General features: G+C 56.8%; 1 protein-coding gene across 5 annotated transcripts in view; it reads left to right on the plus strand.

Annotated features, from left to right (window-relative positions):
- The window catches only part of RASGEF1A (RasGEF domain family member 1A), an 86,478-nt gene that overhangs the window by 60,670 nt on the left and 6,909 nt on the right, over nucleotides 1-18,899 (plus strand). For 3 of the 5 annotated variants that reach the window (XM_074374435.1, XM_074374433.1, XM_010959728.3), the window contains 2 exons: nucleotides 14,633-14,833; nucleotides 17,332-17,454. In XM_074374435.1, the coding sequence (XP_074230536.1) occupies nucleotides 14,639-14,833; nucleotides 17,332-17,454 (318 nt within the window). In that variant the 5' untranslated portion in view covers nucleotides 14,633-14,638. Of the gene's footprint in view, nucleotides 1-1,527; nucleotides 1,629-14,632; nucleotides 14,834-17,331; nucleotides 17,455-18,899 lie in introns of all 5 variants that reach the window. The other 2 variants (XM_074374434.1, XM_010959736.3) reach the window with 1 other exon arrangement.

Consider the following 18,899-nt stretch of genomic DNA (forward strand, 5'->3'; position numbering starts at 1 on the left):
GCGAATATGTTGCTTGGGGTATTTTTCATCTATATTCATAGGTAAGAATTTATACGGACTTTTCTGTTAGGGGAGATATTTTTCACATTTATAAATCATGGTTATGTGAACTTCACAAAATGAATAGGAGAGGTTTTTCAATATGAATTGGGTAGTTGAAATAGTTTAAATATCATATAAAATTATCTTACTCTCCAAGGCTTGAAATGATTCATTTTAGAAACTGGCCCAGCCAGGGCTTGCTTTTATTTCTCCCTGAGGTTTAGTTGGCTGTCAACTTACTTAATTTGTACTATGGTTATTGGCCTTTTGGGGTTCTAAACATTTTTAGTCTGTTTTGGTTATTTATATTTTCTGAATAATACCCTAGTTTAAAATGCTTTCAGATCCTTTAGCACAGATCTCCATCACCTATTCTTTTTTTAAGAATTTTTCTTGGGGGGGGAGGTAATTAAGTTTACTTATTTATTTATTTTTGGAAGGGGTAAACTGGGGATTGAACCCAGGACCTTGTGTATGCTAAGCATGCGCTCTGCCACTCGACCTATATCCTTCTCCCCTCTACCTGCTCTTTTAAAGTCTCTTATCCACACCTGTGGTTAGGTTCCCTTTCTCATTCCTAATAGCTATATTTTTGCATTTCTCCCTCGCTCTTTCTTTATTCCTTCCTTCCCTCTCAGTCTCCCACCCTCCCTCTTTCCCTCTCTGCCAGCTTCCTTCCCTTCCTCTATCCTTTTTTTTTTTAATCGGAGTTGCCAGAGGTTTATCTTTTTTTTTTGAGATTAATTTTTGCTTTTTGCCAGTGTAACCTAACAACAGTGACTTGCGAACTATTTTGACCTAAAAAATACATTTTACATCACAATCCAACAAACACACACATATATATGTATATAACTGAAACTGTAGTTTTGCCAAAAATGTCTACTCTGAGTTTTCATGTTTTTAAGACTAAGAGGTTTAGCTTTTTAATTTGTGTTTTCAAAAGAAAATCAGCTCTCAAATATAACCAGCAAGTTCTACTCTCTTTCCTTAAATCAACTAATTTATCTTTTAGTAATTCCTTTCTTCAGTTTGCTTTGCTGTATGTCGTTTTGTTGAGAAGCACTTTTTAGCTTTTGATTCAAGTGCTTAGTTGGTTTTCATTTTTCCCTGTTTCTTTAAAATATATTGACATCTATGAATTTACTCTGAGTACAGTTTTGGCCATATTGAATTTCATAAGGAGTTTTCTTATAATGGTTATTTTCCCAATGTCTCTGTAATTGGAGTTTTGATTGCTACTCAAATAGAAATATGTTTAGGGAAGTTTTTTACCAAGTGGGTGAATTTCAGTTCATTGCTTATTTGTTAATATCCAGCTGGGTTTATTAATATCCAGACACATCATTCTGTCACCTGTACATTTCTTTTTTATTAATTGAAGTATAGTCAGTTTACAATGTTGTGTCAATTTGGGGCACAGCGTACTGTTTCAGTCATACATATACATACATACATTCGTTTTCATTTTCTTTTTCATTATAGGTTACTGTAAGATATTGAATATAATTCCCTGTGCTATGCAGTAGAAACCACCTGTACATTTCTGCATGGGGACTCCATCAGGGTTTCATTGGTGATATGAGGTATGAACAATGTGGATGAGTACTCAAGGGTGGAGCAATATGCCTTGCTGTTTTTAAGGCATGGTATTTCATGTATTTTTCTCTGTATGTTTCCATTCCCATATCTGGAGAGAATGCACTGCAATATTTTCATCTATTTGGGTTTCAACCACTTGTCAGGAATTGCAGAAAGTTCTCGTTTTCATTCTGCCTGTCTCTGGCCCATGAAGAGGAGCTCCCTGCACTGTAGTTGGGCACAGGGCCCATTTCCTGGGCATGGACGGCGGGGCAGGCGTGTTCTTGGCAGTTTGCTTTTCACTTTCAGCCCTTGGCAGAAAGAACAGCCTGTAGGCAGGAGCCCGGGGCTGTTCCTGGCTCTGCCCTGCCAGACCATGTGGCCTCAGGCTGTCCTCAGCCTCCTGGGCTACCCCTGGACAGTGGATAGTAAGACCTTGCAGGGCGCTGTGGGGATGTGTAGGATGGCCTGGGTAGGTGGAAACCTGTGAATGTCACTCATTGGCACTGAGACTGCTGGGCTGTTTCAGGGAGGGCCCTTGGGGCCACATGCACAGCTGGCCCTCGGACCCTGCCCTGACCCCTCACAGTGCTGCGCTCACTGGCCCCAGCCTGCACACTGCAAGCCAGTAGCTCCTTCTGGGCCAGGCTTTGTCCATCTCCCAGGGGCCCTGGCAGGCTCCCACCTGCCTTCACCTTGCACCTGCCCTCCCTTCTCCTGAGCCTGAGCTGATGGTCCTGAGTTTCATATGAGATCATGGTGGCTACACTCACTAGGGTTCAAATCCCAACTCTCCTACTTTGGAACTGTAAGGCCCAGGACTGATGTCTTAAGCCCTTTGGCCCTTCTTCCTTGCCTGGAAAATGGGGTGATGGCTACCACGCCAGCAGCGTGTGCAGTGCGGTGTGTGAAGAAGTGCACATCCTTGGGGAGGGAAGGATGGACGCAGCTGTGCTGCTGGTACTCCCGGGGGCTGGCCCACCACCTGGTTACTAGCCCCCAGGGCCAGGGGGCACAGGGCACGTGGCAGGAAAGCTGCTTGTGTACAGGGAGTGTGCACAGGGAGTGGAGATGTCAAGACACGTGTCCTGGTTCTGTTTCTGAGAGGCTGTGGCTGCTGGCAAGGCTGTGGCTGTCCGGACCCAGCAGGGAGCTGGGCGCCCCCTGCCCTCCTGCAGAGGCAGGCGCTCAGAAACCTCCAGCTCCTGCTGCACAGAGGGATCCCAGGGGTGCAGCTCTGGGTGTTTGCCAGGAGGATGACAATTCAGGCGAAGGAAATTGATTTTTATTTGTTTTTAAACACAAAGGAAAATCGTTGCTCAGCCTAATTAGATGCCATTTTAAAATAAAAGAACTGTACGTTCTTTTTCCCTGTACCCTGGCCACCCGCCAGGCAGCATTGGGGCAGAGTAGAGGCTGCCACTCACTCCTGGAAAGGCCTGAGCGTGGCTTATACCCCTGCACCCCCCCTTCCATCCCGAGGGGCCCAGCCCTCAGCTCTGTTGTCTTGCTTGCTCACAGACACACCCTGTCGCTCCTTGGGGTCCTGCCTGGCTCTTGGAACCTGGGGTCCTGCCGGGTGGGAGCTCTGGCGGCTGCCCCAGATTCTGATTAGCAGACTCATTAGTGGCAGTCTTAAGTGGGTGCCCCATATAGGAAGGGGATCGCAGAGGCGCAATTCCAGTGGGTTGGAGGCCTGTACCCTGCCCCCCAGCTTGCCCCCTCTAAGTGGCACCTTGAGGGGATTCCCAGAAGTGACAGGATTGGCCCCAAGTTTATCTCAGTTTCCACACCCTCCTGTCTAAGGCTATGCCCAGCTCAGCCTCCAGGAGTCTGAGAGTCACTGGCCTGTGTGCAGGAGCACATGGTGACCCCTGTGGAATCCGGGGCCAGAGGGGAAGGGGGGGGGACAGGGAGGCACAGCTGGAGGGCCCCCCCCGCAGCCCCTCCCTGTCTTGAGGGCCTGAGTGGGAGGCCAGTGTGCCAGCAGCCCGCCGCCCTTCGGGGAAAGGGCAGGGATTCTCTGAAATCCTACCTGCTCCTCCTGGGGCTTCTCAAGGCTCAATAATGGGATGGTTATTGGTGGACAATGACATTTTGTCCCTTGAGCAGCCACCCACCAGAAGAAGCTGACTGGACAGAAAGGGAGACAAGAAGGAGGAGAAAACCCGGACTCGGCAGAATCTGTGTTTAGGAGTGTGAAGAAGAGAAGGCAAGATTCCTTTAGTCAATTCAAATAGGATTCGGTAATAGGAAGGGATTCAGAAGACAAAAAAAATGAATCATGCATCTGTAACAAAGCTTTAATTGTCAGCATCTCTTGGAGGCCGGGCCTTTGTGGAGAAGGCGCCCGAGGCACTGCGTGGCTCTGGTTCCCATGGCAGCCGCCTCCTGGCTGGAGTCCGGCCTGTCCTCCCCCGGCCCCAGGACTGCCCTGGCCGGCCCGAGGGTACACGAAGGTAAATGTGCTCTTCCTGTGGGCATTTGTAAATATGATTTCTTGAAGCTTGGTTTGCGTGAAAATCACCCCTCACTCTCCCGCTCCCAATGCCCACCAAGCTGAGAGGATGTGAGCTGCAGGGTGCTCCTGTGGTCCCACCTGCCAGGATGGGGCCAGCCAGCCATGCCCTCCCAAGGACTTCCCTGAAGAAAGGCCACAGGGGTATAGGGGAGAGGCCTCTCCAGAGAGGTATGTCACCTCTGCCACTCCCCACTCTGGCTGGGGGCCAAGCAGCCACCCCTAAGGCAGAGCCAGCTCTGAGCGCCACATGCCAGGACAGCTATCTGCCTGCTGGAAGGAGGAGGCAGCTTCTCTCCACTTTCTCCCTATCTGCAGCAGGGGCCCATCGGCCCCGTGCAGGGCAAGAGGAGGGGAGAGAGCCCAGAGGTGGGATCAGCACCAGTCTTGGTAATCTGTGTCCAGGAAGGCAGTGGGTAACCCAGAGGACAAGTGTCCCAAGCGCCTATCAGTGTCCTGCAGTCCTGATTTCATCGAAACCAGCAGGTGCTAGGTAGGTCCTGAGCTTGTAAGCCTCATGCCACACCCACTACCACATGTGAGGCCGGTGCTGGAGATGCCGGTTGACATAGGAGGGCATGTGGCCTCACTCCCCCTACTGGATCCCCAGCCCATGTTTGCAGCCAGACCCTGAGTATCTTCAGCGTGTGGCCCCAGCAGATAGGACAAGGGCTTGCTGGAGCTTCAGAGAGACATATTTCAGCTCCAAGTTAGGAAGATCTGAAAGCTGGGGCTGGGGGAAGGAAAGAGCTGCCCCCAGGAGGGAGCTTTCTGCCATAGGAGTGTCTGAGCTCAGGCTGCTCTCCTGACCCTTATCTCCTCTTCTTCCTCTTCTAGAGCACTGATCTCCTTCTAACTCATATTATCTCCTCCTTAACTGTGTGGTCATCATGCAAGCCAGCCACAGCCTGCTCCAGGGGGCTCCATGGGGACAGAGAGCCCTGTTCCCTTCACTGGTAGATCTCCAGTATCTAGGCGGGTCCTTGGTAACATTTGTGAATGAATGAATGGTCAGTGGGTTGGTCGAGGAGTTCGGGCTCCATGGAACACCCCACCTCCTACCCAGCCCCAGCGGACATGATATCAGAGAACCGGACAGTTAGCCCTAGAAGGGTGTTTGGGTGCAGGAGGCTCAGCCTCTGTCCCCCAAGGTCCCCAGTAGAGCTGGGCTCGAGTGTTGCTGGCCCTGGTCCAGGTAGCCAGCTTGGGTCTCTCCCTATTGTGGCCTCTGAGTGCTCATGGGGCTCCTGCCCTGCTCCCAGCTAGGCTGGATTTTCCTGGAACTGGAATGAAACCAGAGACAGCCCCATGAATGCACTCGTTCTGAAACCACTGCCAAAGGCTGCCCTCTTGGGTAAGCGGCCCACCGCGGTGGGGGCCAGAGCTGGCACCCAGCTCCCCACCGGGAGCACTTTCCCTCTCTCTCCTCCAGCCAACTGAGAGGAGACTGGCAAGATGTGTAATTTTCAGTTGCTAATTGTGATGCCCTGCAGCTTGCTGAGCTAAAAATAGTCCCCGTTTTGTTGAGTAGGTTAAAAAATAGAAGCCCATGTGCTGCCTCCGAAAGTAGCACCCCTTGCAAAGCCTGGCAGAGGCAGGGGGCTGAGTGGAGCCCCTCCTCCAACTCCCAGCAGGTCCCTGGGGACTCATGCAAGATGGACCCTCAGGGTCATTTTTGTCCCAGTTTTTCAGGAAGCTGGGATGCTTAACTTGGCACCCATGGATGAGCTTCTGGGAGCCTGTCGATCCCTGGAATCATATGCAGAGCGCCGTGGGAAGATGCACTTATCTGTGTGTCCAGGGCAAGGGCCTCAGCCTTCAGCTGATGCTCAGAGGGTCATGCCCTGGCCAGGCGCAATGATGAGGAGAAATGACAGTCCTTAGAAGGAGCAGGGCAGTGGGGGGACCTACTCACCGCTGCCTGCCTGGGCAACCTTGTGCAAGTCCTGTGAACGTGGCGTCCTTATCTGCACGCAGTGTCCCATGGGTTGGGGGGATTGCATTAAGTGAGATGGGCTGGGCTCCCAACTCCTAATGACGAACATTTAAAGTACAGAAGGTTGTCCCCACTCTCAGCTGGGGTAGAGCTGGCTGTGCCTGAGGCCAGTTATCTGAGGGCAGAGCTGGTGTTGGGAGCAGGTTCCTGGGCATCAGTGGCCAGGAGGCCTGAGGACCCCAAAGAGCCCAGAGGTGGGGACCCTCCCACATGGCTCCCAAAGGATGAGGTCCCTTCCTGCCCTCCCCTCCCACCCCATCTTCCTGCCCAGAGCTGGGGACTGTAAAGCATTATGGGATGAGGCATCCAACTGGAGGCCCACAGCCCTGCTCCCGGGCAGGGACACTCACCCTCAAGGGCTGGGAGGCAAGAGATGAGGCAGGAGTGGCCCCTGGGCACGGGAACACCCCCAGGAAGGTGTCAGGGCTGCCCATGAGCACGGACAGCCCTGCACACGGATGCTGCAGTAATTGGCTGTTTCTCTAGAGTCAGTGTCTCCTACATTCCTTACTCAAGTATGTTTAAGTAAATTATTTGTGACAGCTTCAGCTGTGGGAGTCTTTTACGAGACCATTGGGCAGTGTCAGGCCTCCCCCGGGCCTTGTTGGGCCTCTCTGTACAGGAAGCAGAAAAACCACTTGGGAAGGGCCTTTACCCAGGCCCGGACAAGTGTGCAAGCATAGGATGGAAGGTACGTGAAGGTGGATTGGTGTGGGTATCTGGATGCACACAGCAGCTCTGGCCGTCGCAGTGAGGCCGGCAGCTCCAGGGGCCAGGGGCCAGGGGCCAGGGGCCAGGGGCTCCTGTGTGATGGGAGTGGGGCCATCTTGGGCACAGCTGGAGTTTGTGAGTGGGAGGACTGTGCCCCCAGGTCACAAAAGCTGTACACGTGTGCGTGTGCCCGGCTGCCCCTCCCAGCGCAAGTCCGGCTTCTGTCCGCACGTGGCCAGGAGCCGATACCCTCCTCCTGATTTTGCTGCCTGATGGGGGGCCGTGGACTCCCCTTTGCTAGGGCCACATTAGAAAGCCCTGTAGCAGTGAGTGGCACCCAAATTTCTAGCTTAAAGTCTCTTGAAGAGGCTGCAAAAAGGGAATTTCATTCAGAAAGTTCCTAAAAACGCTCTTTTCCCACCTGTCCCAGCATCTCTCACAGCACTGGGGCTGCCTAAGATCTTCTCTTACTCTCTTAGACCCTGGCTGCCCCCTTCTGTCTCCCACGCCCTCAGTCCAGGCTTCCGTGTCCTCAGTGCTTTGGTGGGTGTGTTCCTTAGAAAGTGTGCACACGTGTGTGTTGAGTGGGGGGAGGGGTCAGCTGCACATACTCTGAAGCTAAAGTTTTTGGCTGAGCCCCTAAAAGAGGCCTCCGAGCTGAGTTGTGTTGATGGAGAGCACCAGGTTTTACCCCTGGAAGGGTCCCGGCACGGGGGACCACGTTCCAGCAGCCCTCAGCCTGGCTGAGCAGAGCCCAGAGAATGGCGTTTACTTTCTGAACGATGACACACTTGGTGTGTGAGCACTTGTTCTGGGCTGAAACCATGCCCCGTGCATTCTCCCTTCCTGCACCCCCAACCCACGCTGCAAAGTTTGGGGACCAGTGTCCTGTTTGACAAACTCGGGGCAGGGGGGCTCACACAGATGGAGTAACTTGTCCCAAACCAGCAGCTGGAGGGAGACCTGGGCCCAGGTCTGGGTGTGTCAGGCTCCTGACCCCGGGCCCTTGGGGGCACTGGGAACCTCAGCTGTGCCTAGTTAGATGGGGAAGGCCTGGGCAGACAAGGATGGGCTGCTCTTCTCTGAGACCAGCTTCCCTAGAGATCAGAGGCTGAGGTAAGCTGACGTGTGAATACTTCATGGGGGAGCTGGTCCTGAGGAAGCAGGGAAGGAAAGTGAATAAATACAGGGGATGAGTTCTGACATGGGTCAGTCTTAGCAGACTTCTTTGGAGAGACCCTGTGAAGCTTGTGGCCATCTGGGGTGAGGAAGGAGAATTTGCCTGGTGGCTCCTGTGTCATCATTGGTCCAAGTTTGCCCTAGGGTGTTTCCTGGCCCTACACCCGGGCTGGATGGATCCACAGGGTCTCACACCTGAGCGAGAACCCACAGCCAGGGCAGGGGGCCGGTGGCCTGCTGATGGCTGTGAGGCTGTGTTGTTGGGCCGCTGGTGTGCCGTCAAGGCACAGGTGCGGGTGGCCCATAACGGCACTGGTAGGGCTCCCAGCGACACATTTTCTCATCTAAGCTTCACCGTGACCTGGAGGGAGGGAGGCAAGAAACTACACTCAACTTACAGCTGAGGACCCTGAGGCTCAGAGCACTCAGAGGCTTCTGCACCATCATCATCAGACAGTGTCTCCTGACTCCATTCTGGACTCTCACCAGGTCCCAGACGCAGGCCTGAAACTACAGGAAAGGACTTGGGCAGCTGTGCATGCGAAGTTCACGGGCGGGGCTACAGACAGGAAGCGTTAAAGGAATGGAGTTTTGGAGGCTGGGAGCTGGGCTAGACCATGGCGTAAGGGTAGCTGCAGGACTGCGCGGTGGCCACGTCTCGCTCTGGGGAACAGCAGGAGATGGAGAACCTCCACGGAGCCTGGGGGACCCGGACAGCCTCTGGTCGGACAGAGTGGTGGGGGTGCCCTAGGAGGGGGCGGAAAGAGGGAGGGGGCAACTTACACCCCCTTGCTTGGCCCACCTGGCCTACCTGATCTACGGCCAGCCTGCTGGACACTGCTGGTGGCAGCTTAGCCAAGCAGGTAGCAAAGGGTCCCACAGGCTCAGCCTTTGCCCAGACAGTCTCCCCTGCCCGCTCCCAGCCCACTCTGGTCCCCACAGTGCAGTTCTGTCTGTGCAGGGGCAACAGGTGTGGCCTTCTCACTTGGCATCCTGGCACCTTTGAGGCTTGGCCAGGAGGACTCTGGGCCAGGTGCAGGGAGGCCCCTCTTCCTCCATGGTGCCCCCAGAAAGCCAAGGAAACCCAGGTAGAGACGGACAAGTGCTGACACATGGCAGCTGCCTCTGAACTCAGAGCCAGCTCTCTCTCTCTCTCACCCCTGCACCTGGGCACCTAGGCACCTGGGCCGGTCTTCACGCCCACCTGGGCGGCGCGGAAGTGGAAAGTTCATGGGGCCCAGCTTCTAGGAGCCGATGAGCCGCTTGCACCTGGCTGTGAGCCCGTTGCATCTAAGTTGCTTGCCTTCCTGCCTGAACAGGGGAGGAGCTGTAAGGAGTCAGAGGAGGCAGGCTGGGGGCAAGTGCATCCCTTGCTCCCCGCAAAAGGGCCGCTGGCTTGTCCAGACCAGTACCAGCTGACCTGGGGCAGAGGTGCAGGTCCCCAGGGCCTCCATCCACGGGCCCACCCCACCCCCCTCGTCCCCCTACCCTCAGGCTGGCTTCTGGAGGCTTCCAGAGCTCTCCACCGAGTGTTTGTCTGAGTCTGCAGCCTTGAAACAGGTCTGAATGTAGCCAGAAGCAGTGGGGCCGGAGAGAGGCTCCTTGTGCTTTCTGCTCCCATTTTCACCTCGAAAGCCTGGAAAAACCTCCGGTGCCTGGGCTGTGCCCCCAGCCAGTTAGATCAGAATTGTTGGAGTGGGAGCCGGGTGAAGTGATTTGTTTAAACTCCCCAGGTGACTGTTGTGCAACTGCACCTGAGAGACACTGACCTAGGTACCTAGAAGCTGCTCTCCTCACCTGGAAGCTCAAAGGACAAGCACGTTCAGGGAAAGTGCAGGCAAGTCCCCTCTGGAGGTGGCTGGAACTCGAGGCCCTGCATTTTAGCGGTTGACCAGGTGATGGCGCTGCTGGTCAGGCCACACTTGGAGCTGCGAAGCTTTATAAAGGAGAGGACCTAAAACTCCAGAGAATGGTGAGTTCTGACTCAGGGCAAGGTGTGCTGCGACTGCCGACAGGCCCCCGGGGGTGCTAATGTTGCGGCGCTGGTGCTGAACTTGCTTCAGAGCATCCATGTGGGGTCGGCCCCCTGGGGCCCCTGGGGGTCTGTGTCTGCAATGGCCCGTGTGGGCGCTGAGCAGGCACGTCTGTGAGTCAGCTCCTCAGGCAGGAGGTGCTTTCCCAGGTGGGCTCATTCAACCCTCGCAGCAAATCTCGGAAGTAGCGCTCCCCGTGCCCATTTTACAGATGAGGAAATTAAGACTCCAAGGGGTTCAGGATCCTGATAAAGCCACAACAAGTGGCCAAGCCAGGCTCAGACTCGGGCCTCCCTGACTGCCTGGCCCTGCTGTTATCTCCCCAATCTTGCACTTTCTTCTTTGTCTTCTTCCAACATCTCCATGCCTTCATTATCGTCATCCACCTCAAAGTTTAACATAAGACTTGTCAGTGGAGGCTCCAAAGCTCTCATTGCATCCCCTTGCTCTGATTATCCGCTGTGTGACCTGGGGCAGTTACTTGGCCTCTCTGTGCCTTGGCCTCACCTGCAGCGTGCATAGAATAAGGGTTTCTCTCATGGGGTCATTGTGAGGATTAGTGAGATGATTCAGCTCTAGCGTTAGTGTTGATGGCACTACGCAGCACTCGGAGTCCTAGCTAGTGCATTTCTGATTGCGATTGCTCCTGCTGTGTGTTCCCTCCCAAGGTGGGAGCCCAGGTTTCCTGTATGCTGTGCTCAGAGTGGCTCTTCCCGGAGAACGGGACCAGCTGGGGGCGATGGACACACAGGTGTGTGGCCAGAAGCCTCAGTTTCTGCTCTTGCTGGGACGGGAGAGGAAGACACTATGTCAAGAGCAGAAGATTGAGACAACATTGCAAACTGACTATACTTCAATAAAAAAAATATATATACAAAAAAAAAAGGAGGGGGTGTGCAAAAGAAACCACAGGGCTTGGTGGGGCGGTAGACAGAGATGCCAAGTAGTGGTACAGCCGGGGGAGTCCTGCCATCATCCCCATTTGACAGCTGGGGAAATCAAGGCTGGTTAGACTTGTCTAGGAACAAGGAGCTGGCTCATTGCAGAGCTGGGATTCGAATCCAAGGGTGCTCTAAATTCCTGCCCAAGAGGACCCACTGGGGGAACGTGCCTCCTCCCGTTTGGCACTGAGCCTGGAGACCCTCCCAGGTGCTCATTGTGGGGAGGGGTGGTGGGTTCTGCGAGGGACTGAGTGGGTAAGGAAGGGGCTCTAGGAGTTCCCCGGGACTTCCTCAGTGGCTTAGCATACAGAGGAGCGGGGAGAGACCGGTCAGGGAGGCCCGGTCTGAGGCAGGGTCCCAGAGTTGGGGAGAGGCAGGGGTGGCCCTGCACAGCCCTTGTGGGGGTTTCGGGCCTCTGCCTCGAAGCCCACCCTCACAGGTGACCCGCTCACTGGTGGCCATGCTTTTGTCCACAGGCCCAGCCCTGAGGCTTCAGTCTCCATAGCATACTTTTATTCAAAACTCAGCTTCTTTGCACTAAAAGACAAAACTTATTTTAAAGATGACAAAATAGATGTGCCATTTAGAAAAGTTACCGAAATAGTTGACAAATGTGTAGAACCAAAAGTGGAAGTCTCCTCCCCTCCTCCACCCCCTTACAGCGAACTCCGTAATTAGTGTGGCCACGGGTGGCCAGGTGTCTTCTGTGCATTTATGTACAAGTCGTGTACACGTCTGTTGATGTCATTTGAAAGTGACCAGTATGAGATCTTGTCCAGCTGGGGACTCCAGTTGTGGGGCCCTTCGCCCAGCTGCTGTTAGAGGGGTCACTGCCCCAAGCTGAAGGGAGGGTCCTCACCTGGCTGCTCCCTCCCATGGCCTCCTGGGCTGTGCATGGGCAGGGTGCTGGTGCCACACAAGAGTCGGGGACCTTGAGGGAGGAGCAGTGTGATGTGTCCTGAGCTGACCAGGGTCAGGTGTAATGAGTCCCAGTGGCTGCCCAAGATGGATGGACTGGGACCCCACCCTCTGGGCAGGTGACTCCACCCTAAGTGTCTGCCCTTCACCTGTCGTTGGAGACAGTGCGTGCTGAGGATCCCCAGGGAGCTGTAGACTGGGACCCAGCATAGAACTTGGCCCCCCTGGCCTCCTGCTAGGCTTGCTGTTCCCTTCATGGGCTGCAGAGCTGGGGAGCTGCATCCCTAGGCTGGCTTCCGGTCTCCCTAGCCCCGGAGCAAGTGTTCCTGCAGGTGGCCTTGCCCTGTGGGGGACCCAGCAGGGGCTGTGAGCTAGTGGGGTGTTAGTGTGCTCCCCACTGCAGCACCTCCCGACCAGAGCAGTGGGAGAGGCCAGTGGCTCCAAAAATGCCAACTCTGATGACCAAGAGACTTGGGGTCAGGAGGTCCAGCTGACCAAGTTTACTACCCTCAGGTCACCTTTGGAACTCAGAACTGTGTGATCTTGCAGAAGTCGCCCCACATCACATGACCTCAGCTGAGCACTGGGGTTCGGGACCTCTCAGGAACCAGTGACGGCCCAGCAGAGCAGCGGCCAGTGCCGCGGTGCCTGGGAGCCCACCTTTGTTATTTCATCCCACAAATGGTCACTGAGCACCGCTGTGGGCCAGGCTCCAGCTCAACAAGAAGACATGAAGGCAGGTGATCAGCCACTTCTGGCCTTGTGGGTCAGCAGCCTAGGCATTAACCCAAGGAGGCTTCCTCGAGGCAGTGACACCTGGGCTGGGCTTGGAAACCCTAGGGTTTCCTCAGTTGAGTTCCTGCTTGCTGAGCCTCTGTTTTACCATCTGAAAAATCAAGGTTTTGCTGAAGTCAGTGGTTCTTTGACTTGAGCAGCATCAGAGGGCCCACCCCAAGTTTCTGAGGCCTGAGAATGTGCATTCTCACATGTGTTGAGGGGATTGTCCTGAGTCTGAACCTCCATCCTGGAGTGAAGGCAGTGTGGAGCCTGGGGGCCACAGACATTGTCCCCAGGGCTTTGTCCTTCCCTTGAGCTCTTACCCTCCTTGCAAAGAATTTTCTGAGAATTCTAAGGTGACCTTCAGGCGTTTGGCAGAGAAGCCAGCATCGTTTGGTCCTGGTGCCCTTTTTCCCCGGTGTGAGGCTCAGTTGATGTGCTGTGGGGTGGGAGTTGGCTCTGCTTGTGAGCCCCAGGGGGCAGCAGCCCGGGGCCCCTCAATAATCACAGCTACTCTTTGCTCAGTCTGCACAGTGGGGAAACTGAGGCTGGAATGGCTCAGAGGTTGGCCCTGGTCCGGGTAAGAGAGCAGGCCAGGGCCGGGTGGAATCATTGTCATGGGTAAGGTCAGCACTGAGGGCCGCGGAGCCCGGGGAGGGCGTGTGTTCTTTCCACTCCCCTAGACGGGGAGGCGGCGTGGCTGCAGCGGGGAGGTAGCTATGGGGTGGTGGCATCTGCTTGCCGGTGACCAGAGAGGGTGAACCTGGCCAGGGGCCCTGCCCAGGCAGGAAGGGCCAGCTCCTCCCCTCTGACTTCAGCCTGCCTGCCCTTCAAGGTGGGAGTAGCCAAGTGAGCAGACCAGGCCACCCTGGCCAGCAAGAGGGAGAGTGCACCCATGGGCACTCTTGTGGGAGGCCCCAGCTGGCAAGTGTGCGTCACCCTGACCCCACAGAGCCCCTCTAGACACAACTAGCTGCCTTGGGTGGTGAGGAAACTGAGGCTCAGGCCTTATAAGAGCTCTCAGCTGAGCCCTCAGCCCCATCACACTAAGGCCCCAGACTGCTTCCCAACGCCTGCATGTAACAGGCACTTCAAATCCCGTGCGTCCAAAGCAAGTTCCAGGTCTTTCCCCAAACCCCAGCCCCAAAGCCCTTCCCCATGCTGGTCAGTTGCTCAGGCTGAAAACCCTTCCTCACAGCATCCAGAGTTGACCCTACTTCCCTCCTACTTTCCTGTCACCTGACCCAAGCAGTCTCTCACAGGATGCTGCTATGGCAAAACCCACCGATTGGTTTTCAGGCTTCTCCCTTTCAGAGTCTGCACACGGTGGCCAGAGAGACCTTCACCCTGAGTCAGGTCACTCCTGGGCTCAGGGCCCCCACGCCTCGTCTCATGTGCTGCACCTGGGGCCCCCAGATGTGCACAGTCTGGCCTGTCGCTCCTCAGACCACTCTCTTGCTACCCTCTTCCCGTACACTGGCCTCAGGACCTTGGTACCTGCTGTCCCTTATGCCTAGAACATCCCTCTTTTATCCCAGGAAGCTGCACAGCTGACACCATCAGTCTGCCTTGGTGCAGCCTCCCCAAGGCTGCCTTGACCCCCCCGCCCCACCCCCCAGTTGTTCTCCTGGTGGTGGTTTTCTCCATAGTTCCACTGGGACGGAACCCCAGGAGGCAGGGCTCTCTGTGTCCAGGTCCCTGGAATGAGGCCTGCTATGCACAGAGCAGGTGCTGAAGAAACATTTATCAGACATATTTATCAGCAGCTTCAGGGCCACCAAGGAGCCTGGCCGCTCACCTGAGCTGACGTCTGGTGACCCCGCTCCCGGCCCTGCTGGGCTCCCACTATGCACCCGCATGCAGGCTGCAGGCGGCCTGGGAGGAGGGCCTGGCAGAAGTGCCTTTGATGCCTCACAGCCTCATTCTTTCCTCCCAGGAAACTATGCCCCAGACGTCCGTGGTCTTCTCCAGCATACTTGGGCCCAGCTGTAGTGGACAGGTGCAGCCCGGCATGGGGGAGCGAGGTGCTGGGGCTGGCGGCTCCGGGGACCTCATCTTCCAAGACGGGCGCCTCATCTCCGGGTCCCTGGAGGCCTTGATGGAGCACCTAGTCCCGACAGTGGACTATTACCCTGATGTGAGTACCTGGTGACTGGTGGGGATGACCTGGGCTCCAGGCGAGGCTGCTTCTGGGATGGGGAGGGAGGCCTGGCCAGAGCTGGATGGAGCAGCAGGGAGGGGCAGGGCAGCAGGGACCCCCAGCCTCACCTCCTGTGCTTCCCTCGCCTCCTGCTCCCTCCCCGACCCCCAGCCTAGGAGAGGGGAACCTCCAGTGACTTCACTGCTGTCCCAGGCGGGTGGGAGATGGTCCTGGGGGAGGAAGAGGGGTCTAACGGGCGAGGCCAGTGCCTCCAGGTCCTGGTGAGCGTCTACGCAGCCACATGTCCGCCTCTGAGCTGGGAAGTTTGTGCGTGAACCGCCATAGTTCTGAATGAAGGGGGCCCAGCCCCTCACCCACCGGCATGCAGACCCCAGGGCACGTGCCTGTGCGGGCAGGACTGGCCTTCACCAACAACCCAGATCCTCTCTTCACCTCAAGATGACTCTGGCACATTCTTGGAACAGTGAGAGAGAGTTCCCTTGTCACGTGAGGCTTCCCTTCTATGTCCAGTAGATGGCATCTCTTAGCCGTGGGGTTGATGCCTGCTCCCTTTTGAGAGCTAAGTTGCCCCTTGGGGGGCCCCCTCCCCCTGAGGGCAGAGCCCAGCTCCTGACAGACAGGGCTGCAAGGGACGGTGGGGAGGAATTGCCCCCTCCGCCCTCAAGCTTCCATCTGATGGCACTGGAGTCAGCCAGGCTTCTTTCTGGGGGTTCCTGGCCCACCTTGACACGTCAGGCCTCCTCCTTCCCTCCTGGGGCTCTGTCCACTCCTCTATCTTTCCATCTACCCCATAAATCCTCTCAGGGCCTGGTTGGGGCTGGTGTTGGTGGTGCAGACATGAAAGCTGAGGGCCCAGGTGGCTGAGCTGGAAAGAGGGGGCTCTAGGCCCTGAAGAAGCCCCCAGGGGCTGGAACCCCCAACCCTAGTGCTCATCTGAGGGGCAGCTGCCTGCGTGGCAGGGGGAGGACCCGCCCCTCTTCTGGGCTTGTCCCGGAGGAGCCTCCTGTCCCCAGAACTCTGTGCCTAGGATCCCACCCTGCTCCCCAGCAGAGGGCAAAGGGGTGGTGGGGGCGGAACGGGGGTCCAGCTGGCACCGGCTCCTCTGCTGAGTGCCCGCGCTCCCCCACCCCGCACGCTGGGCAGCTGGGGACACACCTCTCCAGTACGGCCGGTGCTCCCCTCGGAGACGCAGGGCTGCTGCCTTGAGCGCTCCTCTTACCCTCGCCTGAGAGCTCCGAGGTGTGACACCTGGGTGCCTTTCTTCACACTCTGGGCCATCTGCTTAGAAGGGGGACCCTGAGGGTCACACTGCTGACCAGCTGGGACCTGTGAGCACCACTGCACAGCCTGGGGACAGGATGTGGGAAGTTTCACGGTGCTTAGAGGATTTCCCTGCTGCTCCAGGGAAAATCCTTTCCTTGGAGCAGCAGGGAAATCCTCCCCTAGTGGCCACAGGGCTGCGTAGGGGCAGTGAGGGGGGCGGGGGAGCCCAGAACTGAGGGCCCCAGTTCTGTTCCAGGAAGCTGCGCTCCCAGCAAACACGGCCTGGCTTTCTTCAGATTGCAGCAAGGAAGCCCTGCTCCTTTGGGCCTGGAATGGGGGGCAGAGGGTCCTGGGCCCTCAGCCTACAGCAGCCAAGTGTGGGTAGAGGACTGTCTGAGTAGAGTTCCCAGGAGAGCCCCAGACAGCCTCCCCCACCCCTAAGGCCTCCCTGTCTGCAGGCAGGGCCAGGGTGCAGATCCAGAGGGCATTGATCCATGTCAGACCAAACACTTCTGAGAACCCTTGGCCCTGGGCTCTGCTCCCTGCTCTCTTTCAGTCCACATCGTGACACCCCTTAGAGGCTGCACCACACAGCCAGGTGGCGGGGGCAAGTGGAAGTGGGACTGGGGGGCCCTGGCATGGCAGGCAGTGACGAGGCCCACAGCTGGTTAGTGAAGGCACAGGGGCTTGCAGCATTTCCTGATGCAGGATCCTGGGACTAAGACAAGACCCGCACCCCACAGACAAGACCCCCACCCCACCACCATCAACCAGGCCCTGCCTCCCTGGCCAGTGAGGATCTGGAACAGAGCAAGCTTGGTGCCTGGCCCAGGGAGCACCGTGGACTGGGCAGCCGACCCACTCAGGCCCACAGAGTCCCACAGACACCCAAGGCCGGGTTTACCCCCGTGTAGGGTGGGGCGGGTAGGGGAGAACCCCAGCAGAGGAAGTCTGCCAGGGGTCGAGCTTATCAGGGGAGGCTTCTGCCAGCGACTGTGAAGAGGTTTGATCTGTGCCTTGCACGGCGGGCGGGCAGGATTTGGGTAGCAGAGAGAGAGGAGGAAGGGCATTGGAGGTGAGGTAAACCACGCAGAAGGTGATGTTGGGCCTGGGAGGCAGCTGGACCAGGTGGGGGAGCAGGCCGTGACCATACCAGGGGGCTGTGCCAGGCCTGACCTGATCTTTGCCCTCTCTCTGTCTCTTTTCTTCAGAGGACGTACATTTTCACGTTTCTCTTGAGCTCCCGGGTCTTCATCCCCCCTCATGACCTGCTGGCCCGTGTGGGGCAGATCTGCCTGGAGCAAAGGCAGCAGCTGCAGGCTGGGTCTGAGAAGGTAAAGGCGTGCTGTCTGTTTCTGTGGCCCTGGCTTCCCCTCTCGCTCACTCTCTGGAGAGAAGCCTGCTCAGAGGAAGCTGGCAGGACAGGGGCTGGCTGAGCCCGGCCTGGGGCCCTCCCTGATGGGGGCAGGTGTGCTGGTCTCTGCAGGCCTCCTGGCATATGTGGGGCCAGGCTCCCCAGGGTCTGCAGGGGCGCACACAGAGCTGAGCACACCTCCCAGGGTGCTGGGTGTAACTGCTGTTGGCGGGTGCGCACCCCCTCCCTGGAAAGGGCCACAGCAGACAGCTCTGCCAGCTCTCCTGGTCAGTGCCAGGACCCCCAAAAGGGAGGGTCCACTACAGCTGGTGGAGAAGCAGCCAGTGGGGCTGGAGTTTCCAGTGACTCAAATAGGGCTGTTTGCCACTGTCGTTTCTTCTGGTTGAGTCAGTCTTTGGGCAGTCAGGATGATCAAGAAACCATGGCTCATCCCTGAGGGCCTAGGGGCAGGGGCCAGGGGCCAGGGGCCAGGGGCCAGGCTTTTAGAAGCCCAGGGTCTGGTGCAGAAGGAGGGGTGGTGGACGTACTGTCAAAGGGCTGGCAGGGCCTATTCTGGGTTTTGGCAGAGCATGGCCTGTTCTGGCTCACTGGTGACCTCTTCCTCCCTGAGGCCGGGCCTCTTGCCCATGGAAGTTTGCAGCAAAGGCCTTGAACGTCCATACCCTCTTTAGAGTCTCCTCTCCAGAGGGGCTCCTGTCCCAGAATGTGCTGGGCAGGGATGGAGACAGGCATCAACTGCAGCCTGGGGTTCAGGAGAGGTTCCTGAAGGCATGGGTGGAAAGAAGCCAGATCAGGGTGAGTGGGGGATGAAATTCTAGGCTGAGGGTCAGTGTGGGGACAGTAGAAGCCTGAGAGGAGCCTGGGGTGAGCCTGCAGGCCTTTGTGCGTGGTGACATGCAGGGCGGGACCTCTGGGGAGGGAATGCAGGGCTCAGGTTCCTGCTAAGTGTGGGGTACTGGGGACATCTTAGGGGAGTGTCCGCAAGCACTGGACTGTGGTCAGGAGTGGCTGCAGGGGCCAGCTGGGAGAGCCTCCACAAGGCATGGGAAGCCATCACTAGGGGACTGGCTAGGGGTGTGGGTGGAATCCGGTTGGCTGAGGCAGTGCCAGGGGGCATGGATGTGGGAGGGGCAGGTAGATATAGGGATGGAGAGTTGGGTCATGTGGGAGCCGGGCCCTGTGGGCTGTCAAGGTCAGAAGGGTCCAGGTTGGGTAGGCGGACACAGGGAGCTGGTCAGGGCCAGGGAGGAGCCAAGGCGGGCACAGGAGGGGTTTGGCATGTGTGAACCAGTGCTGGGCTGGGCACGGAGGACTGGCCAAGAGACTGCAGCCGAGCATCCGACACCCCTGCCTTGGGCTGTATGTGCGTGTGGACCTGGGCCAGCAGAAGTCAGGAAGAGGGTG

Source organism: Camelus bactrianus, chromosome 11 (genome assembly GCF_048773025.1).
Source record: "Camelus bactrianus isolate YW-2024 breed Bactrian camel chromosome 11, ASM4877302v1, whole genome shotgun sequence".
In the NCBI taxonomy this organism is placed as follows: domain Eukaryota; kingdom Metazoa; phylum Chordata; class Mammalia; order Artiodactyla; family Camelidae; genus Camelus; species Camelus bactrianus.